The sequence below is a fragment of the Gossypium hirsutum genome, chromosome A11 (assembly GCF_007990345.1).
Source record: "Gossypium hirsutum isolate 1008001.06 chromosome A11, Gossypium_hirsutum_v2.1, whole genome shotgun sequence".
Lineage (NCBI taxonomy): Eukaryota > Viridiplantae > Streptophyta > Magnoliopsida > Malvales > Malvaceae > Gossypium > Gossypium hirsutum.
The window spans coordinates 93,192,606-93,217,730 of NC_053434.1; the positions used below are offsets into that span (position 1 = coordinate 93,192,606).

Sequence of the window (25,125 nt, forward strand, 5' to 3'; positions counted from 1 at the left end):
GATTTACCAAGCTTAGGATATAAAATAAAAGCATTAGTGTTTAATTTTATAATTAATTGTATCCAGGGAAACTCTAACTTCATATTTTGCTCCTAACATCCATCTTTAGGGAGACTTAATCTCATCAAATTTAGTTTGTCCTCTATACCCTTATTTGTTACGACACTAAAACTTGTCTCTGAGAAAATTGGATTAAATCATTCATAATTTCTTATATGGGGATGCTATTTGCAAATCCATTGGATTAGGTAGTTTGGGTACATGAAAATGCCAATAACCGAACAAATTGGGAGGTTTTTTAAACACCTTATTCTCTTAGTACTCCAAATATTACAAACATTCATCTTTGGAGGAAAATCTGGAAGCAAAGATATGATATTTATTTTTAAACCCAAATACCGACAGGTGAATGCTTCATTGTGAAGCACCACACTCCCTAATTTCTTTGGAATGGAACAACAACAATCAGAACAAGGCAAGTACAAACCCGAGCTCAACATAGAATATGGTCAGCTAAATTGGGCATCAATGTTACCATAATATTGAAAGTTATACAAATATATTTTATGAAAAATAGGAATTTATTTTTTCATATGTAAAATACTAAAATAATATCTTTTGTCAGCGTCATCTGTACAATATGCAGAATAGTATACTGGATTTTCTACAGCCTATCAAATGGTTAGAATAGTATTTTTCCCCAAACATTGGACATGAGGCCAGCAATTTACTTGTAAAATAAACATGTTATCTGGAATTACTCCGACTCTTCAATTATCTGTGTTCAACGCATATCTGGACTTAATTATCAGGACCTGACTCTCCGACAACAAATATCTGTATCCAACATTCACACTTGAATTTGAGTAACATGATTCCTATATCTGGGGCTAAATTTTCAAAGATAACCATTTTCGTATAGGAGGCTACAAGTTAAATAATCTGAATCGGCTGGAGCTTCCTTCTTCATCATAATCGGATGAATTTGATTTGCTTCCAACTGATTCTTCTGAACTATCACAAGGAAGGAGTTTAATCCTGTCAGCATGTTCAATCATCCAATCAGTGAACTCTGGGGTTGCCGCCAAATCTGCAATGGCGTGCCGGGTAGACTCGCGAGTGAAATCTTTCCATTCTTGTTTCGTAAATTTCTTTCGGTTACGTGTCTTGTGAAAGCTAGAATAGTAATTTTGATCACTTATGCCGCCTAAAAATTAAAAAGAAACAAATCCATTTGTTGATATTAATTGAAGCAGGAAAGAAAAACAAAATGGTGCTCCAATAAAAATGCACTAGTATGAACAGTGAAGTACATTTAAAAGCAAAATTACCTCTTGCAGGAAATTTATTCCATGTTAGTGAAGTCAGTGGAGTATGTCCATTCCACAATGTCCTATTAGGATACATTCTTGGAGACCTATCAAAAAATTCAGCACGGCCTTGGTTTATTATTCCCGGCCTTGACCGGTGCACCCAAGGACCCTCGTCCCAAGACCGTGGTTGGTTCCTACATAAGCCAGAATGCCAAATTCATGGTTCAAATAAACCGAGGCTAGAAATGAAAACTGAGATTTACAATAATTTGTTGAACTTGGCTTTCAATTTAGACAAAATGTTACTACAAGTTGAGTTGGTTAAGGTAATCTAAATAAAATGACTGTTTGGGTGTAATGATTATTTACTGGAACGAACAAATTTTACATGAAAAGGACCATTAACAAAGCCTAACAAAATCACCTTCAGGCAGGCATATTGATCATAAGCATGAAAAGGGAATTGGAGGGAGCTATGTTTAACTTACATGTGAGTATTCCTTCTAGTTGATGTGATGAGAGAACAGATAGCAGAAGAAGAAGCCAATACCACCACTGCCAGCCGAGTATCTAGAGTGCTCTGGAAAGAGTAGAAAAACAGTGCAAGATAGGAAAAATTAAGCATAAGGCATCTTTTATTATTATTATTTGAGGTTTCCAACTATATTGCTTAGACTCTTCATTTTTCTTTAAGTACCCGTGTCTGACATCCATATCCAACATATATTTGGACACAAATATGAGGAAATGATTCTACAAGGAACCCCACAATACATAGGAAAACCTAGAAAAATTTGAACATACCCATATTGGACACATACTCATTTCTGACACTCACACAAGTCTCAGCAACATAGGTTGACAATGTTTGATCCCAGATCATTGGAACTAAAAGTCAGCATTTTACCAATAAACCATATGGCTGTTGACAGAAACATAAGATGCCACCACACCATACATTGAAAGAAATTAACACTCTTCTTCTAAGGGAAATTATTTATCCATTAATAAGCGACAGCTAAACCAGCAGATGGCATGCAAGTGATTTACTTGGATGCTAGGGAAGGTGAAAAAACTGGCTGACCTTATACAAGTAAAAGGAAGCCCAGAAAAACAACTTAGTGCACCAAAGCAGGAAACCATAGAGGCAAATAAAGCCAGGTGCATCTCAAACTCAAGTGTCCAACCTGTAACCTAGCTAATCAATAATCCAATATTCTAATTTAGAATTTTTTGAGATCCTATTAAAGACAAGAGGCAGTGAGTTTTTCTCAAAGTAGGATGAATGAGTCAATTTATCCCCCCTCAAGCGATTTCTGGGCATATAATGGAAAATCTACTGTATTTGACATATTTAACAGCATCCCGCTAATGGGTTTCAGAAGCTATCACCTGACTTTGAGGAAGTTTCAAATAAAAAGAAAAAAACTGGCTACATAGCCTAGGTTGCATATCAACTAAAGGAGGCACTGTTGGTATTACAAGCATACCTGGAAAATAAATGTAGCTGCAACGATACGCATGGCCCATTTTACAAACTGGGCAACACCAACATCAACGCTTCCATCATTTGAGATCACGAATTTTCTTACCATCCAGTACCCCAATGCAGCTCCTAATAGGATAATTACAACCAAAACAAATATAGCAACCTGTAACAAAATAAGCAAAATAAATTACTTGGTTCAATCTGAAATAACGCTTTCTTAAAAGGGAAAAAAAAAACAACTTCAAAGAAGACATTAGAGAATGAAATCATACACACATAAATTATGGACAATAAAGGGGGCCATATTAAATATCATGTGGTGAAAATATTAATTCCTATGAGGACAAAGGAGGGAGAACTAGTTGGCAGTTGTAAAGAACTTACTGGGTTATGCATCTCTTCACTAAGCCCAAAATTGACAAGAATCGAATTTACCAACCCAGAGAAATGATGTAAAAGAAAAGATCCAGCTCCAAGCTGAAAAAATTAACGGAACACTGAGTTTATTGGCAGCCCAAAGTAGATGAAACATTAGTTAAACTATAAAGAAATGAAAATAAAGACTCACCACTGGAACATATATACCAAGATAGAAGATATTTTTCCTCCCTGTTGGCAACAATTTCATTCCCTGCTTGGCAAAAGTAAATCCACACAGTTAAAAGCTGAAGCTAAGACCGTAATTCGGGAATTGACATAACTTAAACATAGATCTTAAGGAAATTAATAACTAGTAGATTCCCAAGTAATCCAATCATAGCGTGTGAGCTGATGAGCATCTGATGAGACAGAAAGGGAATCAATAATCAATCAATTTAATTTTGAGCACCATGAAAGGAAGTAAACAGACAGATTTCAGCTACAGATTTACATGGAACTGGAACTTCAATACAGATCCATGTTCTTTAAAATACATGGAAAACAATAGGTAGCTTCCAATGGTCAACAGAGTAAGATAAGGTACTTAAAATTTCATGAGATTTACTTATGATAGCATTGAAATTTGAAATAAATAAGTGAAAGAATGAGGGATATGTTAAAAGTAAATAAGGTGCAAGGAATTTGTTGACGAATGCCAAAATACCTGGAAGAGAAGGATTATAGTGACAAGAATAATTCCAATAGCCATTGAACTACTGTAGTAAAAAGGAACCCACTTGCTGGCAAATGGTGCCAAGAGCAACAAAACAAATCCTAAAGCTAGAAACACAAGCCTCCATCGCTGAAAATCTGCAAAAAGATAAAAAATAAAGTTCAATTTCAACAAACTAACAATTACAATCAAGTACATAATTTCTTTTAAAAGGAACACAAATAACACATAATCATACCTTCTTCAAGAGCAACCGTGACAGAGCCAGACACATCACCTATAAACTTCACATCTATAAATCTATCATCATAAGGTGACATGACAGAGAGCCATATACCCTTTTCCACCGCCTTCCAATTTTCATGCTCACACTTGCATAATCCAAGTGAAGCATTCCTGCAAGAATTTTTCAGTCACCAAATGTGACAACAAACTTCTGAAGTGTTTTCATGCAGAAGAAGAGTAGATTGAGAGTCAAAACTTACCGATGAAAGCAAACATGTATTTTGCTGTGTAATCTTTCTGGTATTAGGACAGATGGAGCTAAAGTAACTCGAACGGAACTGGCATAACTCCTGAGCATCAATCTTGAGTGACCAGAAACTCGAATTCGGTCACATGATATAACATCTTTTGAACCATGGACAGATGAGTGCCCATAAAGGGGAGCTGGGTTAACATCTAGTGCTGGACTTCCTAAGTCAATGCCTGCAATTATAAAACCTACTACAGTTGAAAACGACACAAAAAGTATGGCAAGGGTGCAAGATAGAACTAAAAAAACATGGACCAAGGTCATGCATTATAGATTTCCATCAAGTTATTGAAATAAACCCACCTTCACCTCCGGTTCACAAATTGCATAATATACTTTCTACAGGGTAAACCTGAAGGGAACACTGATAGAGCTCAGTTTCTAAATTAATTAATTACAAAGCATTAAGTGATCATTCAATCCATGCATTTATCCAAACACTAAAAAAGCCTTCATAGCTCTCCAAGGCTACAACAAGTATTTGGCACGTCTAATCTTAGTAATTTATAGTTAAAACAACCTTTAGCTGTCAACCTTTTCTAGGAACGCCTAAAGAAACCTGCGGGAAACTGATTACCAGTGATGAGAAATGAGAAAATAAGTAAATAGTACAGTTTCTATGAAGCAAAGGCTACTGTAAAAATGGAAATCAGAGACCAACCCAAAAACCTAAGCAGATATTCTTATTGTTCCGTTCATCTTCTTCGGAAATTAATAAATTGAAGCAGTTGCAATTCAGGTTTCTAAACCAATCGAAGAACAGCCACGTTAAAGGAATGAGAAAAAATAAAATAAAATAAAAACCCGAACCTAATTTGCCAAACCATTTCAAAGCAAGCAAAGAAAATAGAATCATCCAGATGACAAACATAGTTGAATCCAATGAGGAACAATAAAGGGAATTATCAGATAGTTATACCTTTAAATTGTGAGATCGCTTGAGAAGCACATGATGAAAAGAAAAAATAATATAATAATAATAAGAAGAGGCTAAGAGAAGAGGAAGCCATTGTCGACATCCCTCTTCCACCTCTCTCTCTCTCTCTCTCCCTGTTTTCAAGCTGATTTGTAAATAGAAACTTCAAAGAGGAAAACGGACGCTTTTCATTACAGTTAACATATTTTAAAATTAAATTGCACGGCTATTGGTGGAAAATTAAAAAATATATATTTAATATAATTAGAGACCGACTAAATTACCATTAAATGTCGTTTTTTTTTAATTTATCAGATTAGGCTGTTTTTTTGGAAAAATTAAAGGATTAGACAAATTTTTTAAAGCATTTTCGCGGAGACTCATTTTCAGGTGTAATTTAAGAAAATGCTCTTAGGTAGATGTGTTTTCTGCATGCTGTCAGTAAAATACTTCTAACTGAAGCGTGTTTACTGGAAGCTTTTCATCCCAGCAGTGGCTAGTTTCCAATGACTAATTAAATAGCCTTCCTCAGCCCCCAACGGCTAATTAAATAGTACCTACCACCTCCCCCTTATAAACCCTCATTTCTATTTTTCTCACAAATACTTTAAAAATTCTCACATTCTCATATTCCCAAATCTCTCAAAATTCTCTCAATCATTTATTAAATTCTTATTTAGATTTTATTTCTCTACAATTCTTTTATTAGAATTATATTAATATTTTTTTTAAAATATTTTTATTAAAAATTAATCCGTGTTTTTTGAAATTAACAAATGGTCAAATCTCTAATTCGTTTTGATGGCAGCCACATTTCTGTCAACCAATTGTAAATGGTAAGAATATTTTTTAAATATATTTCAATTTTGTTTAATTTTTTATTTTATTGTTATATTTAAAATTAATTTTTGAATTTTTTTTACATAAATAGGCAGAAAATAGAATTTTGAAGTGCTACATTTATAATCTACTCGCTCTTGCATCACCTTTGATCGAATCGTACTTGAGGGAAGCCGATTTTTCGCACGTGTCCCTTGTAGGTTGGGGGTATAAGTTGGACCCGACACTCGTAAGTGCGTTGGTGGAAAGGTGGAGACCCGAGATGCATACATTCCATCTTCCATGTGGCGAGTGTACTATCACTTTGGAGGACATGTAGTTACTGTTGGGTTACCGGTGAATGGGTCGGTAGTCACTGGGTCAATTTATGCGGCCGATCAGAGAGGCGCATGCGATGAACTTTTGGGTTTGGTTCTAGAGACGATTTATAGAGGCTGTATCGAAATGAGTTGGTTAAGAAGAAACTTTAGAGAGCTTGATGCGGATTCGACTAAAGTTGAAAGAGAATGACACACTTGGGTATACATCTTTCAGATCATCGGGGATATCATGATGCCAGATAAGTCACAAAATCTCGTCCATCTAAGGTGGCTGATGAAACTCGTCAACTTTAGAGAAGTAGGCGAACTTAGTTAGGGGCCAGCCGTGTTAGCAACCTTATACTGGGAGATGTGTCTAGCGATGCAATCACATAAAATTAAAATTGGTGGTTACATTCTACTACTGCAGTCATGGGCATCGTACCGTCTGTCATTTTTACATCTTCGAGCGAACTACTCATATGCATTTCCCCTCATAACAAGGTAAAATTCATTAGATGATATATTTACCATAATAAAATTAATTAAAATTTTAATTATTATGCTAACAAGTTATTTAAATAGGTAAAACCATGAGCCGAGTTATGTGGGATTACCAAATGAGCTTCGAGAATACGGCTTCTATTAGACCAACGATCGGAAGCGGATGTATGTATTTATTTAAATTGGAATTAGATAATATTAACATAGTTGATTTGAGATTCAATAGTATACAAATATCTTTAAAGTTTTTATTATTTTAATATAGTTTGAATGGACATCATACGAGGATCCAACGATTAAAGAATACATCCCTGAATAATTCTTTGTGAATTCGAACATTTGGCACATGAAGATGCCATTAGTAGTGTACGCTACCGTCAAGATGCACGAGTCGGATAGAGTGTTGCAGCAATTAGGTTCGACAATCAATTCTTGTGGCACCTGAAGACCTTGATGATGTGTGTCCTATCAACTTGCAGGGTTGGATGGGTGAGATTGGTCAATATTCCATGTGCAATACATCAACATATGGGACAACAGGTACGAATTCTTACCTACTTGCAAGGCTATTGTCGCTCTGGACTTAGTCTGTGATTCAGATTACATGTCATAATTTAGCATCCATGGCAAGCCACACTTATATGGAAAAGAGGCTAGGAGTTGATAACCACATACGAGGAGGCCATGACGAGCCCCTATACATCTAAGGACTGGCGGGGCAAGTCCATCATTAGCACCTATGCAAGAAATGATACCGATTGTAACACCACCAATGGCCGCACCAACCACTAGTCAGTATGTACTGTCTTACTCTAGTACGTATATGCCAAGTTTTATTTTCCTGCTTCTACTTCTATGCCAAGTTTTATTTTTGGACCTCCGCCCTCGATGTATTACACATTCATGCCATCTACATTTCTGAAAACGGCGATGTCGTCGCCGTCGTATAAGTCGTGTAACATCCTATACTCGATCCGGTCACCAACCTAAGCTATAAGGCGTTACAACTATAAAACTTTAATATTTTTCATAATTTATTTAAAGATAATCAAAATAATTCATCACCAATCATTTCCATGCTTTTCAATCAATTTGGGACCTAATTCAAACTTACGGAACATTTAAAATAAATTGAGATCAATTCTGGATTAAATTGAAATTTCTATGAAAATTTTGAACAAAAGTGTAAACAAGGGTCACACAATTGTGTGGCTAGGCCATGCGATAAAAGCCAGCTTGTGTAGCCCCAAACATGGTCGTGTGGCCACTTCACATGCCCGTGTTCGCAGACTGTGTAACTAACTATGACCGTGTGAAAAATCCTGTACCTAAAATCAAATAGCCACACGGCCGTGTGGGAGACTGTGTGTGGCACATGGGCGTGTGCATCTAAAATAACTTCAAAACCAAGCATTTTCATCTACCATTTCTAAAGTTCCAAGCCAAACCATTTCCAATCATTTTTACCTATTCAAAATACATCAAAACATGCCAAAACATACCAAAATCATCCAACCTAAGTGCCTAACCAATATGCCTTCAATGGCACATCAATTTGAAACATAAACACCCATCATCCAATCAAACATATACTACAAGTAAAAATTCTTTCAAACATCCTTCAAATGTAACATAACACATACCAATATTCAATTATCATTCAAACCATCAAATGTTCATTCAACATATCATAATATCATATCTTACCATGACCATATTAGCCATTATTTAAACACAAAGCATTTCAAGGTTGCCTATTATCCTACACTACCAACACAACCATTTAAATGCATCTAAATATCAACTTATGCAACCACCATCACAAACCACAACAAACCAAGTTACCAAATAGGATTTACATCAATACATATACCATAATTTCAAGTGCCTATCATATGACTGAAATACTTATAATTTACATATCCAAAACCCTATTTACATGCCATTTATAATGGGGTCAAAATAAATAAAAAGGTTACTGAATAAGTTTTCAGATAGTGTGATCTCCAACAACGTTTGAATCGACAGTGAAAATTCGATGATCTATAATGAAGCAAACCAAATAAAGTAAGCTTTCATAAAGCTTAGTAAATTCGTAAAACAAAACAACACATACATGCTAACTTAATTATTAAATATGTAAAACATGAAACTAACGATCCTTGCCATCTATCATCGTTTCAACTTTTCGAAATACTTAAACCTAAATGATTCATATCATCAAAATACAACGCAACAAATAATCACATACTAAGATACAATTCATCATATCATATCATATCATATCAGTCTATTTTCTTTTTAATAATTAATTATTTTGCTCGGAGAACGAAAGTAAATCAACTTTGGATACACGAAAGGGTAATACTCATACAAGCTAACCTAAGGACTTCAATCGATACACGATACTGCTCACACAAGCTTCAGAGAATTCGCAACACATGTAGGATCTCAAGCTATCGGTACGGTATCCTTTACTGGTACATAGTACCTGATAAATATACATCGGCTTAAGGCCTGTTAAATAAACACAGACTCAAGGCCTACTAAATAAACACCGGCTCAAGGCTTACTAAATAACCACCGGCTCAAGGCCTGCTAAATAACCACCGACTCAGGGCTTGTTAAATAAACACTAGCTCAAGGCCTTTTAAATAAACACCAGCTCAAGGCCTGTTAAATAACCACAGCTCAATGCCTGTTAAAAAAACACCGGCTCAATGCCTGCTAAATAACTACCGACTCAAGGCCTGCTTTTCCAGTATATCTCATACTCACTTTATTCTTTCATTTAGTTAATCATTTAATAGATAATAACAACATTCAATTCCATTTTATTGAACACATAATAAGTATAATCATTATAAACATAATAAACGTAATATGAACTTACCAAAACAAGATAGCTAATGTTACGCGATGACGGAAACTTGACGACTTTTCTTTTCCTCCGTTTATCAACAGACTGGTCTGTTTCTTGATCTAAATATAATAGTTAATTCAATTAACCAAATTAAACATCTTAAAGCACTTACATTTATGCAATTAACCCTTTAATGATATTTTACATTTTACCCTAAAATTTTACCTTTTATTCAATTTAATCCCTAAAACTAAAATTCTTGCAATTATCACAAATTAGCCCAAGAACCCTTCTGCCGAATCCTACCTAAACAAACCATTTTTATCATTTTATCACAACAATTACATGATATTTTACAATTTAAACAACTTAGTCCGTAAACTTTAAAATTACCTAAAATCACTTTACAAAATAGTTCTATTTAATAATCAATCTTAATAATTTACCATTAAACTTAAAAAACACATCAAACTCATCAATGGCACTTGTCAAAACATTTAACAATTTTACTAATTAACCTCTGAGTTAGCTAGATTAAACTAAAACGACCACAAAAACATAAAATCATGAGAAACAGGTAAAAATTTACATACCATGCATAACAACTAAGCTCGGTCGAAACTTTTTGTTCCTCAACAATGGTGAATCAATTTTTTTTTTGTGCCCGTGAAGAAGATGATGATTAGGATTTTTTTGTTTAAATTTTATTTAATTATTAAATTACAACTTTAACCTTTTAAAATTAATAAAATTTCATGAAATATCTCACCTAAACCATCCACTATCATATAAATGATATATTTACCATATAAGCCCATCAATTCATGATTATATAGCTATTTAACACCTTTAGCTAATAGAAATTAACTTTTCTAGCTTTTACTATTTATTCCTTTTTACTTAATTAACTATTTAAATTTATAAAATTTCCTAACAAAAATTTACTACAACCTTGTAATAATCCTGTAAATAATAAATAAACAATAAACTACTAACTCACTATTCGGAATCGTGGTCCCAAAACCACCGTTTTTGACACTACTAAAACGGGATGTTACAGGTCGTCTATGTTTTGGGCACCGACTGAGAATCCAGTCGCTATGCCATTGGTGTATGGGACACAATATAGTTATACTCATACATCGTTTGTATCACAAACACCTCTGGGATCATTCTACTAAGGTGGTTCGTCTTCCCAACCACTTATTCCTAGATCGAAGGATGCACTATGGCAACCAAGGAGCAACCCATCACAATCAACCGAAGGTAAAAAAGATGAGATGCCAAGGCCAGAACCTCATTCGGAGGTTGAACCAATAAGGAATCCGGCGAGCAAATATCGACCACCTTGATTTGACATAGATTCTGACCGGTATTTGCACTGATTTACTTTATCATTGTGCTCATCATGTTAACATTTAAATAATATAAAATGTTTATATTGTATCGATGATGTATATTATTATATTTTTAAATGAATATCATTTTTTTCATTTAGTTGGTATTGTTTCACAAATTTATATCAAGACTATACGTGGATACCCGATTACAATAAAATTGATGTTAACCATGTGTTGCACTTGTATTGTCCCTTCGATATGGACATGATGACATTAAATAGCCCAATTTCTACACCACTCACATAACCTTGGTTGGTTGGGCCTCTCCTAAATTCCATGCTATCTCGTATTCGAGTCGACATCGATCGACCTTTTGGTTTGCGATGCAATGACCTATTGGGAAACAACTTAAATGGAGCACTCGACATAAGCAACCACCTATTTTCATTTGGGACAGGTGAGAATACATGTCTCTACACGTTATACATGTTTTCTAATTTGTACACTTCGTCCACAAACCCCATGAGATCCAAATGTTGATTGCTACATGCTGCAATTGCATGAGCACATGGAAACGAAGTGCCTTAATCTCCCACAGTTGCAAGTCAACTGTCTTAGGTGTACACGGTACGCTCCCCCAGTAATACCTTGGTTTGGTCTATCAAATTTCGTTACCCGAAACCATAGTTGTTCGCGCGAGTGGCATACTGGAACTAAAAATTAATGCTGCAACTAAAAATAAACAACAAAAATCAATGCATACTTTTACCCAAATTGCGTCATTGCTCCAACTTATACCTTCTCCACGAACTTCTCTTTTTCTGATCTCCCTAACAACTTTTTATTTGCTAGTAAATGACTTGTGCCACTCGAAGCTGAATATGTTTCATTTATAGTCAGGGACGATTGAAAATTTTCCTCAGCTAATGGGGGGTTGAAACCTATCATATATCCCAAGAATCCTGGGATATATTTTCAGAACCCATCTCGTCAATATTAATACACTGTCATAAATAATTTACTAAAATATCGAATCAAACTAATATTAAAAATGTGTAAAAATTTTAAAACTAATATTTCATTCCAAATGAGTACTCCGAGTTTTGATGAAAATACGATGTTTTTAAATTTCGGATGCAATAAATTATTTAACATTTCAAAACCTTAATCAAACCTATCTTAAAAACCCTAACCTTAAACCCTAAAATAAATAACCCTAACCCTAATAATCAAAACCCTAACACTGAAATATGGGGATGAAAAACGCTTCCAACTAGAAGCTTTTTTGATTGACCTGTTAGAAAATGCATCTACCTAGGAGCATTTTCCTGACAACAAATTGAAAACGCATATACGTGGAAGAACTTTCAAAAAAATCGGTCTATTCCTGTAGTTCTTCTAAAAAACAACCAAATCTAGTAAATTTAAAAAAAAAGACATTTTTTTGGTAATTTAATCTTAGAAAATAGTTTGGATATCCATTGCGAGGGTTGATTATCTCAATCAATCAAAATAATATTTAATTATTTTATAATTGTTTATAATGATGCTTTAGTTAGTTATTAGTTTTAATTTTTTTTAAATAAAAATGTTTATATAATATATAAATTGCTTAAATTTTATTCCAAAATTAATTTTTTGTATAATATTTTAAATACATTTTATATGGATTTTTAAATTTAAATTAGTTCTTTAAAAACTATTTTATTGAAATAAGATTTATAAATATAAATAGATTTAAATAATTTGAAAATATCTTGTTAATAGTTTTAAATTTCTATACATTTTAAATTAAAAACTTGTAGTATGTTTTAACATATTTTAATCACTTCTTAAAGATTTAAGTGAAATTTTTAACAATTTAAAAAATGTTATATTTGTTAAAAAAATTTATTTCTTTTTAATTTCGTTTAAAATTTTAATGTACAAAATATTTTTAAAATAATTTAATTTAAAATTTTAAATATATTAATTATTTTTAAAATATTGACAATGTTAAAAAAATTTAAAACAGTTTAAACTTTTGAATTTATTAATTGTTATGAAAATATGTTACAGTAATCTATAAAGTTGTTTTTTTATAAACAAATTGTCTATGTGTTGAAAATATTTAACTTTTTTTTTACAGTTTTTTAAACATAATAAGGGGGGAAAAAACACCTACTTTGATTTGTTTATGACAAGCTTCCATTCATTTTCATAAATTTTTATTTTTATTTTGTAAAATTGTTCAATATTAATTTTAAATTAGACTCATAAGTATTTTTTTAACAAAATCTCATAAATAAGTTAGTAAAAAGTAATAAATAATTTATCATATTATAGCTTAAGTTATAGTTTCATATATTTACAATAATTATTAACGACAATGGTGATTTTTCAGAGCGCCAAATAATTTAAAATTTTAAGTTTTTCTAATATTAATTTAAATAAATGAAATTATAATAAGTTATTAATACATATTAAAACTAGTAATTTATTTTTACTAAAAAACAAATAATTTATTACAATAATTTTTATACAGTTGAGGCAATTTAATTATACACGGATTTGGTTGTATGTATCAATTCAATTTTAAAACATTTCAACAATACTAATATTTAGAAAATATTAACCAACTGATATAAATATTTAATTTTTAGAATTATGATTTTGTATTATGATAATTATATAAATTTAAAAAATATTATTTAAAATAAATTTAAATTAGTATAAACCCATATCAATTCATTTAATTCAATGACATTAACCGTGTATTGAATATTTAATATTTAAGAGTCTATTTAAAAAAAAGTTTATTTGTTTAAGAAACTTTATAATCACCTGTACACTTTAAATTTGGTATATCAAACAACAACACAGGTTATTGGCATAGGTCTAGTATTAATATTACACTATTAGTAAGAAATAGGCTTAGGCCTAATAGTTAACACCCCACTCCTCCCCCTTGCATACCTAAGTTTGAGCCACTCCAATCCCAAAATCCATCCCATTTGTTTTTTAGTTGAATTGTTGTCTTGTTTACATTTTTTTTTTTAGGATAATTGAAGAGCAACTAACTTCTTTAGAGTCCAGAATCACAAATAGGGAAAATAGCATTTATCTACAAATGTTTTGTTTACAATTTTTTTTTAGGATAATAGAAGAGCAAACTAACTTCTTTAGAGTCAAGAATCACAAATAGGGAAAATAGCATTTATCTACAAATGTTTTAAATCGAGTCATCTCCTTCACATAAATGCTTTGAAGACTTTTGTCAACAAAAGAAGTGGGAAAACTCAAAAATAATAACTTTGTATTAAGTGTTGAAGTACTATGTCAACTTCCAACAACAAGGAGGGAAGCGGTGATTGTTCAGCGGATGGTCATAACACTAAGAAAGTTTGGTTTAAGGAAAAGGGAGTAGACAGTGTCGATATGGTAGTAGATTTGGTGCTGGCACCTACTGTGACTTGGAAAGATTTTCTCTTGGGAAATATTGCCAGATCACCGAAGGAAACTGAGGAAGACTATGGGGAGGTTTTTGACTTCGTAGAAAGATATTTCACCATGTCCATAGTAAATGGGATACCCACAATTGATTTCTCTGACCAGGTTTAGAGTTATTTGTTGAAGGATACGGAAACCATGTAATCTGCTGCAATTCGGTGTAGCAGATTAAACTAATTATCGCACTTTAAGAGCTTGAAAACAAGCATTTTCAGTAGATTTGAATTATGTTTTCTTAAGTTTTTAATAAGTGAATAAAATGTGCAAATTGAGTCTTTTATTGACCTCAGGGGCTAAATAAGGTCTAAGGGTGAGCCAACTCACTTTGTGAGTGTGTAAGAGACTTTTAGAAGGCATACTAAACTGATATTGGTTGCTATGTCGCAACATGAGATGTCCGATGTCGCAACATAGGGAGCAGAATGGAGAAATCTCAAGACTACCTTCAATGTTGCAACACAGCATGAGGGTGTCACGACATACCTCTGAAGATATCCCAAGAGGAGTACATTAATTGCTATGTCGTGACATCGAATATGGTATGGAAATTAAATATGAAAAAGGGGTGTTTTGGTTTGCACAATCAAACTTAAAGCTTGAGAACATCAGCTAACTTAGGTTTAAGGACAATGACCACTTAGAACCTATAAATAGGCTTCTTTGTCACATGTAAAGAGGACACATTCGCTTAGGGTAGAATTCTCCTTTTAAATTCAATATTAGTTTCCTTTTTCTTAGGTTTTAGTTTCATTATGTTCTCTTTCAAGATATCTAAATTGTGAAGATGATCAACTTCTTTGGATTCACGTTTAATCTTAACATAATCAGGTTCTTTCGTAAACTCTATATTGTCGATTTATTTGATATGTTTTCTCTTCACACCAATTTTATATTGTTTGTGGAAGCCATGAAGAACTAATCCCTCTATGGGGGATTAGTGAGTGGGGGTATGATCTATTAACTATTTTGTAGGGTTACTCAACGAATCAACTATTTGGGAAAGAAAGAATTTGGAACAAACCCTAGGCCTGACAACCTCGGGAAGTCATCAAGGTAGGAATTAACCCAAAATTGGTATGGCCCATCCGTGAACACCTTCACCCTAAATTAGTATGGACTGTGAGGTCGGATTGCTAACTCGTTATGTTAGTGAAGATCGGAAGATCCTACTAAGGTAACAATTAGTTGATTGACAAGGAACCTGAAGAGATAGTTGATGGGGATTACAAAAGCGAGCTAATCACCCATAATTAAGATTTGCTTTACTCTACTCTTTAGTCTATTGAATTTTTATCTTTTTATGTTATTTTATTTTTATCATTATAAAGACCTTAAAATCCTTTATTTTATGTTTTAGTACTATAACTAATTTAAAGTACTAATTATATCTTTTACTGTTTAGGTTGAAATTGATTTAGCACTCGCTTCCCTTGGGTACGATCCTCAGAGTACTCACATACTCCGTTGTAAAAACTATATTACAACTCAACTCATATACTAGTAGATATTGCCTCGTATTTTTATATTTTATTACAATATTCGCACCCTGGACGTTAATATGCCCTAAGGCAGTCACCATGGTAGTGGTTAAACTCCTTCCAACTTATAGATGTAGAAAATGACTATTTTTTCGTTAAATCCAAAGCAAAGATGACTATGAGAAAGTGCTACCCAGGGACCTTGGATTATTTTTAGCCAAAACCTCACGGTTCAACCATGGACTCTAGATTTCAACCCTCTCCAACTGTTCCTGACGGTTGTTATGATTTGGATCCGACTACCAAGCCTTTCCGGATACTTGTACGATAAGAAGATTCTTGAGGAGATTGGAGGATTGATGGGGAGGGTTGCGAAACTTGATTTTAATAATAATAATAATAATAATAATAGGCTGAGGGGAAGGTTTTCTTGAATGGAAATATTTGTAAATCTGGATAAACCCTTAACCTCTCAAATTTTGGTTAACGATAAATACCAGAAAATTGAGTATGAATTCTTACCAACTATTTGTTTCTCATGCAGGCAGTATGGTCATGTTAAGGATTTATGTTTGTTCTCAACCGGTGACAAAGGGAATGTTGGGCTTATCAAGGGATTGGGGCGGCTGATTTGGCTATTGGAGTTTCAATGGAAAACGTGACTAAATTTGGTCCATGGATAATTATTGAGAGGCATTCTCGCCAGAATCCTAAGGAACCTTGGAAGTCGGTGGCTAAAATTTTCGTTATATATGAAGGAGAGTCTAGATTCAGGGCGTTATTTCAGAGATAATGAAAATGGGAAAGAAGAGGATATGGGGGCTAATTTTTAGGATTTCAATTCAAAAAAAATTTCCTTAAATCGCTTAAATATGGGGTGTTAAAGGAAAGGGATAGAGGTTGAAGGGCTGAATAATATAGCAGGAGGTTTGGATAACATGGATCGTAGTAGTGGCTTGGGTATAGGCCGAAATTATGCTTGATAAACCTATGGAAGATGGGTCGCTTAATTTGGCTGATGTAGTTAGAGGCCCAACAAACAATAAAGGTGTAATTGTTGGAAAAAGGGCCTGATGGGAGATGAGCCATTGCTTCTAACGGACCAGACCTTACTTGTATTGGACATATTGTAGTCAACAATAACTTGGATAAAGTAGATCCAAGCGCAATTAGGGAGGACCATGAAACTGTTAAAAATAAACTACAAACTAAAAAAGTTATTTTTAGTAACATTTTAGAGAATTTAGGGTTAATAGTGGGGGAAAGGCATAGAATCTCGAGGGGTTTTCAATTAAATGCCAATTCACATTTTAACCCAAATTTTGAAGGTCTAGTTGAGATTGGGGTAATTTTAATTTCAAATTTGTTAGACCCTTTGAAGCATTTAGCATTGGTATTTAAGGAAAATATTAGGTCAAATGCTAGTTGCTTGTTAGAGCTCGGTGATTTAGATTTTTATGAATTCAGAGGCTGAAATTAAAAAAATGTGTGGCTCACTTGGTAAAGGTGCTGCTATTCGAAAAGGGAAATTCCTCAATAAAACCATAAAGGATCATGAGGAGCGATTTAAGACTATTAAAATCACCAGAGTCCCCCTATCGAATACGATGAATTCTATGGTGGCGCTAATTAATTCTCTATTGAAAACTAGGTCTATTGAGCTTAAGATGAACCCGGTCAGCAAACAATAGGGTGTTAGGACTGATTCTAATCAGTAGAGGTTGGGTTTACTTTATTTTCTTGTTGATTTTATAAAATTGTCTATATTATCTTGGAATTGTCAGGTTTGTGCTAGTAACAAGTTTCCATGGATTTTTCAGGAATACAATTGGGAATTTAAGCCTGATATTATGGGGCTGCTCGAGACGAGAGTCAATGGTAGTAAGGCTAATACGATTATTGCTAAATTGGGTTTTCAGTTTTGTTACCGGGTTGAGGCTATTGGTTTTTCTAGAGGTATTTGGATTGGGTGGAAGGATTTTGTTCGGGTTAAAGTAGTATGCAGTCATCATCAATTTATTTTGATTCAAATTTTAGATAATTCCTTCCAAATTCTGGTATCAGTTTCTTTTGGCTATAGGAGCCTGCATAAGCAAAAGAAAAAGTTTCTCTAGGAGGGTTTGAATTTGATACTACCCTCTACTATTGTTCCATTGATGGAAATTGGGGATTTCAATGTCATTCTTTCTTCTAGTGAAAAGAAGGGAGGGGGGAAGGGAAAAGGTGTTTAGATTTCGGTAATTTTGTTGACTCTGCTAAAATACATGATTTAGAATTCAGAGGTCTAGCCTTTACTTGGCAAAGAGGTGTGATCTTTGATAAGCTTGACAGAGCCATCTACAATGGTGCTTAGTTTCGAATTTCTCGAGTTGTTCTGTGACCCATCTCTCAAGGCTCAAGTCGAATCATTAGCCTCTTCTTCTTTCTCTTAAACATGACTCTAGTACGAATAAAGGAAGGCCATTCAGATTTCTTGCTGGTTGGATTGAACATCGAGTTTCTCTAAATTTGTGTAGGATTTTTGGAGTTTTAATGGAAATATGGGGGATTCTATTTAAGAACTTTCAAATAACATGATGCAATGGCATAGGAACATTTACAGGCATATTGGCACTCGTAAAAAATCTTGATGTAGAAATTAGCTGAAATCCAAAAGGCTTTGGATCACTCGGAATCAAAATTCTTGCTCCACGTTGAAATAAAGGTGAGGGAAGAATTAGAAAATGTCATTCACCATGAGAAACTTGTAACAGCCCGATTATCAGTAGTATCAGAAATAATAGTTTTGGGGCCACAAATTCGACGAGTAAGTTTGTAAATATTATTATTTAATATTTACAAGTCAATTATGGTATTAAATAAATTTTGAATTGACAATTTATGCTATTTGAATGAATAATTATGTTCAAGTGGTATGACTCTAAAGTTAAGTGATTTTTAAAAATGAGGTATCAGGACCTCGTTTCTACAAACCGAGCCATAAATATTTTATTAAATATTTATGAAGTGTTATTAAAGTTTCGTTAAGAAATTTTAATATTTAAATGGTTAATTAAGCAAAAAGGTCTAAATCATAATAGTTAAAAAAATCAATCGCTATTAGTTTAAAGGTGTTAATTGATTAAAGAAACATAATTGGATGACCTTAGTGGATAAACTAACCATTTTTAAGTTTGTGGTGTAATATCTTGATTTTGGGCCTAGTCGGAATAGTGGTTTCGTGACCACAAAATCTGAGATAGAAATAATTATTTTATGATTATTTTAAGGTCTATGATATGATTGCATGATTGTGTGAAAATTTAGTGAAGAAATTTTATGCATAAAGTGCTTAAATTGAAATTAGGGACTAAATCGAATAATTTACAAAACTTGCATTCTAGAAGTTTCTAGTACGAAATTGTTTTGAAATATTAATTAGGAGATCTTAAATAGAAATTTTACCAATTTCTAAGTCTATGGACAAAAATTGGACATGGATGGAATTTTGGAAAGTTTAGTACTAAGGGCATTTTGGTCATTTAGGGGTAAAATGAATTAAAATACAAAATTAAAAGCCAATTTTGCTCATCTTCAACCCCATGGCTGAATGTAGCAAGGAGAAACCATGGATAGGGTTTTTCAAGCTTCCAAGCTCGATTGTAAGTTCGTTCTAGCCTCGTTTTAATGATTTTTACGTTTTTAGAGTCCCGATAGCTCGATTTAGCTTATGCTAGTAATAATTCAACCTAGAGTTCATATTGGAAAACTACCCATAGGTGAAATTTGTGTATTTTGGTGTTTTATGATAGAATATGAGGTTTTAAATTATGTTACACAACTTGTACTACGCGGTTTAAGCGAAAACGAGCAAAAGGGCTTAATCGGTAAAAATACCTAATAGTCATAAGTACATGTTAGAGTGAGAATTTGATGTTGTCATAGAAGGGAAAAATGATCAGCATGTCATAAAACATAAGAAAATAGGCTGAAGTTTAATTTCCGAGCTTTGGGGCAAAAGTGTAAATATGCAAAAGTTTAGGGGCAAAATTGTAATTTTTCCAAAATATGATTTTGGGTCAATTTGAATAATGTGAGTCCTAATTATACTATATTTTAAATGATAGAGCAAGGAAAACTGAAATTCGAGCTAAAATGGGGAAAATACCAAGTTGTGGATGAAATGGTAAAAGTAGCCATTTTTGCATACGAGGTAAGTTCATATGTAAATGTTGGTGACATAGTTATTATTTTAAATTTTTTAATGTTATTTAAATGATATGATAATTATTATGAAATATTATACTGTGATAATTGTTTGTTAATATGTCAAATTATGTGATATACTTGGAAAATGTGAAATACTACCGAGTATCGGTAACGGCATTCCGTAGAAGATGGTTGAGACACATGATTGGGAAAAAGGTCCCGTTGAATCTTAGGAATGGATTAGGATACAAGTGACATATCACTGGGATATTTGGGCATCCGAACTCGTTGAGTTGAGTCCGAGTTCACTTATGGATGCGAATGTCCGAACTCGTTGAGTTAAGTCCGAGTTCGAGAGATGTAACTAGGCATCCGAGCTCGTTGAGTTGAGTCCGAGTTCACTTATGGATGTGAACGCTCGAGCTCGTTGATTTGAGTCCGAGTTCGCTTATGGGCGGGTTACATGGTAGCTTGGCTACATATGTGGCATTTATGTATAAACTTTTCATGTATCCGAATTATATTCCGATGTGTTCAACGGGTAAAGTTCTACTGAAATGGAGGAATACTCAGATGAAAGGGACGTATTGGTAAGTGTTGTGAAATGGGTACTTTGAACAGGTATGTACTTAACCCTCGGGTTGAAAAATCGATATAACAACAATATGGTAAGATGATAAATGAAAATGTGATATGAATGTCTTGGTGATGATTATGCAAATGATGTTTTATGTTTGCTTATATGGTTATGTTACTTGCTATTTGCATGTGACCTTATTAAGCATTTATGCTTACTCCCTCCTTTTCATTCCTTGTAGTTTTGACAAGCCAGCTCGAAAATCGGGAACGGTCGGAGGCTCACTCACACTATCCGTATACCATCTTGGCATAATGGCTTGTATATTTAGAGTATGGCATGTATAGCATTATAATCATTTTGTATATATGGTCTTATGATATGGTTATTGAGTGGTATGGAAATGCTTGGTAATGATTAGCCATTGGAATGGCTAATTATGATCATATTTGGTGTTATGTATGTCAAATTACTAGCTAATCCATGGAAAACCATGAAACAGGTAAAATTTACCATAAAATAGATTCAGACAGCAGTAGTGACGTGAATTTGAAAAATCACTAAAATAGTAGAAATGAAATTAAATAATGAATAAGTTATGAAATCGAAGCTTGATGAGTCTATTTTCATATGGAAAAAGCGAAACAGGTATATGAGCTATATTTATGAGATGTTTAAATTTTTGTGAAACAGGGCCAGAGCGATTTCTGGATCCCCTGTTCAAACTTTGGAAATTCACCATAAGTTTTACAAAGATAATTAGAAGTCATGCTTTATAGGTACAGATTCATTATTTAGTCTAGTTTTATTAGAGACAAACTTCATAGTTATTGAAGCTCTGTACAGGGAGATATCTGATTCATAATACACAGAGGTTAGAGTAGTCGAACCCTGAAACAGGGGAGATTTTAACTAATAAACTGTACTAATTGGCCTGACCAAAATTCTAGAAAAAAATTACTAGATAGATATATGAGTCTAGTTTCAGGAAAAATTTACGGAATTGGATTTGAGTTCGGAACTCGAGATATGATTTTTAAAGCGACTATGATGAAGTTAGTCACTTGTCTGGAAATTTTAAAATGAATTGTATGAGCTGTTTAAGTAATGAATTAAGTCCGTTAACACCTCGTGTTTGACTCCAGAAACGGTCTCGGGTACGGGGCGTTACATTTAGTGGTATCAGAGTAGGTTTAGTTGGTTCTCGGACTAACCTAGCATGTGTAAAAGTTTAGCTATACATGTCACTGATCTATGATAGTGTGATGTCTTCCGACGCGTATGAGTACTGTCTTATTTAGACAGGGTACTCTCCAACCGAGCTGCGCCAACCATGTTCAATGTTATGTGAAGGTATTTGAGTAAAATTATGATTATGATAAGTCTCGGTTCAGAAAAGTATGAATAAAAGTTTATGATACATATGTGATAAATATTCATATTTGCTTAATGCTCATATGATGTAGGTATGTGGCTTACTGATAAGATGAAGGAATAAATAGAAAGTAGTAAGGTATGAATAAAGGTCATAATATTATGATACGAGTGAAAATGTCCTTGTCTTGATTTGGACGTCGAATGTTGATAATGTTAATGATATATAATTTTATGAGATAAAGGATTATAATGAAATGAACTTATCTATGTTAATTAAATTGTTGGATTGAATTATATGATTGTAATGATATGTACATGATGATGCACAAAATGAAAGTTGTGATTGTGATGCAAATATCTATGTTTGTTTGGCCTTATATAATGTCATGAGCATGAATTAATTTAATTAAATGAATGGATAAGTAAAGCTGTCTAGAAAACATAGAATGTATGCATAAGTATATTGTCTAAATGGGACAATAGGAAAATTGGTGTAAGCCAACATGAATGAATGACATGATTTTGATGATGTTACTATAATGATGGAAGTTGTGTCATATGTGTATGTATAAGAAAGTCGAGTCAGAGGTCCTACAACCCTCCCCTTACGAAGTGGTACTTATAATGGAATTTCATGAGATTTTTATTGAATAAGTTTCCGGTTGAGAACCCAAAGAGTACAGTGATAGAATAATTATAAGTATGATTAGAGATTGAAAATGAGCTGATAAGTAAAGTCAGAGCCAGTAAAGTATCAGATTGACGTAAAAATTATTGGAGTTAGCATGTCCCTAGTTAGAAAAGGAATTCTCCTTAGTAAACCAATTACTCAGGTGCAAGGTCGAGAAAAGTGTAATCAAATTTATTCAGAACTGGCCTTCTTAGTGAATGGTTTAATATGAAATTTGTGACGGCAGAACTAGTTGGGGAAATGATAATTGAAATGTGAACTATTTGAGTGTGACAGTTATGACTGGACAGATTTAGCAGTCTCTTTTGAGATGTTCTATGTTTTACCCGTTCTCAGAAATATTCTATGGCTATTGATCTTCTGAAGAAATTCTTGTTATATGGGAATGTCTTCTAATTCTGGTGTTGGATGAAGCATTGGTAGTCTGACTGATTTATAATTTATATTGCTCTATTTCATCGGGTATTCTTTTCATTTCGTCAGATAAGAATGATGAGAGAATACGTATGATATTATGATTCTGTTTCTTCTACTTGATGCTTCATCTGATATATATGTATGGAAGATATATTGATCTTGTTATATTTGATTTCAGGGGATTAAATGATGTTTTCTTCTGGACTTTCTTTCTTTGAAGAATTATCGGGGTATTCCGTATTTTTCTATGAGTTTGGTTTTGATTCTCCGGCATAGTATCGTATCTTGGGTTTCTTTATCCTGGATCTCTTTATTCTGGATTCTTTATTCGGGTTTCTCTATCTTGGATTTCTTTATTCGGTTTTCTTGTTATCTTTGTTCCATAATTTGTCAATTACGACTCATGTTCGAAGTGGGTTCTTCAGCTCGTGATAATCATGTAAATATGACTATACTTCTAATTTGATCTTGGTAATGTGGTGATTTTAGTATTGGGATTTTTCTAATTTCTGTGTAAGGATTTGACATCAGTAAAGGCATAGGTGATAAAGCGCGAGTTTCAGTCGGTATGGTAAATTATTTATTTGAAAGATTTCATGTGAAATTATGTCAGGATTATTTTTCCCAAGTCTGATAATAGAATTTCATTTTGTACGTATAAAAAGTAAATAGTTTGAACGAGAAGTGTATATTTATTAGAAAGAGTTGATATTAGTTTAAGTCACTACGAATGATAAGGTTTCCATCTTGTGAAAGCTGAAAAGTTTATTACATGTTGACAGAGTTCGGATAGATGAGAATATTGGTAACCGAAGCGTCTGAACTAGACTAGTCTACATTGAGCAAAGACTTCCTGACTTTCAGTAATGTACTGTTGTATGAATTGTGATGTGTTTCAAGACAGTGAGGTAATGTGATAGTTTAGAGCATTCGATGTTACATAAAATCGGAGTTGTTAAAGGGGTTAAAGCCGAGCATTGGGATCTATCAAAATTATCCTTGTCAGTGTTGATATTGGGATGGAAATGAGAAGGATTATCTTGAGGCCATATCAGAATTATTTCCATAGCGGAAAGAGAAAATGTGATGTATCCTATTGTTAAATGTTGGCGAGATCTATAAATCATATCTATATTGAATGAATTCCTACTATCAGATTCATGGAATTTCAGGTCTCTTTGATTGTTGGATTCTTGGAATCGGTCTCCATTAAATCAAGTTGAGATCCGGGTTTTATGTCATGATATCATGGGAACTGAAAGGGTTGAAAATTTAAGAACAGTTGAGAGTTGAGACTGTAAGCTTTTAGATCATATGAGAAATTGAAGAGATGTATTGGAGGTACAGTCTAAGTGCAAGTTCTTGGCACGAATATGAGATTAAAAGTGAAGACCACTTTTCTGGTAAGATTTTCGGGACAAAATCCCTGAAGGGGGGAGAGTTGTAATATCCTATTTTGGGCCTAGTCGGAATAGTGTTTCGTGACCCAAAATCGAGATAGAAATAATTATTTTATGATTATTTTAAGGTCTATGATATGATTGCATGATTGTGTGAAATTTAGTGAAGAAATTTTATGCATAAAGTGCTTAAATTGAAATTAGGGACTAAATGAATAATTGCAAAATTGCATTAGAAGTTTCTAGTATGAAATGTTTTGAAATTTAATTAGGAGGTCTTAAATAGAAATTTTACCAATTTCTAAGTCTAATGGAC

General features: G+C 33.3%; 1 protein-coding gene across 2 annotated transcripts; it reads right to left on the minus strand.

Moving 5' to 3' along the window:
• Positions 1-562: 562 nt before the first annotated feature.
• On the minus strand, positions 563-5,834 carry LOC107913633 (uncharacterized). 2 transcript variants are annotated; one of them, XM_041081547.1, is made up of 11 exons: positions 5,350-5,530; positions 4,734-4,782; positions 4,381-4,603; positions 4,134-4,291; positions 3,887-4,032; positions 3,371-3,433; positions 3,187-3,279; positions 2,804-2,965; positions 1,802-1,893; positions 1,332-1,507; positions 563-1,207 (listed from the first exon to the last, which is right to left on the minus strand). In XM_041081547.1, exons 3-11 carry the CDS (start codon positions 4,476-4,478, stop codon positions 927-929), a joined length of 1,269 nt encoding a protein of 422 aa, XP_040937481.1. In that variant the 5' UTR covers positions 4,479-4,603; positions 4,734-4,782; positions 5,350-5,530; the 3' UTR covers positions 563-926. The 2 variants fall into 2 exon arrangements, with proteins under 2 accessions (XP_040937481.1, XP_016697770.2); XM_016842281.2 differs by lacking the exon at positions 4,734-4,782 and having other exon boundaries at positions 5,350-5,834.
• Positions 5,835-25,125: the final 19,291 nt, after the last annotated feature.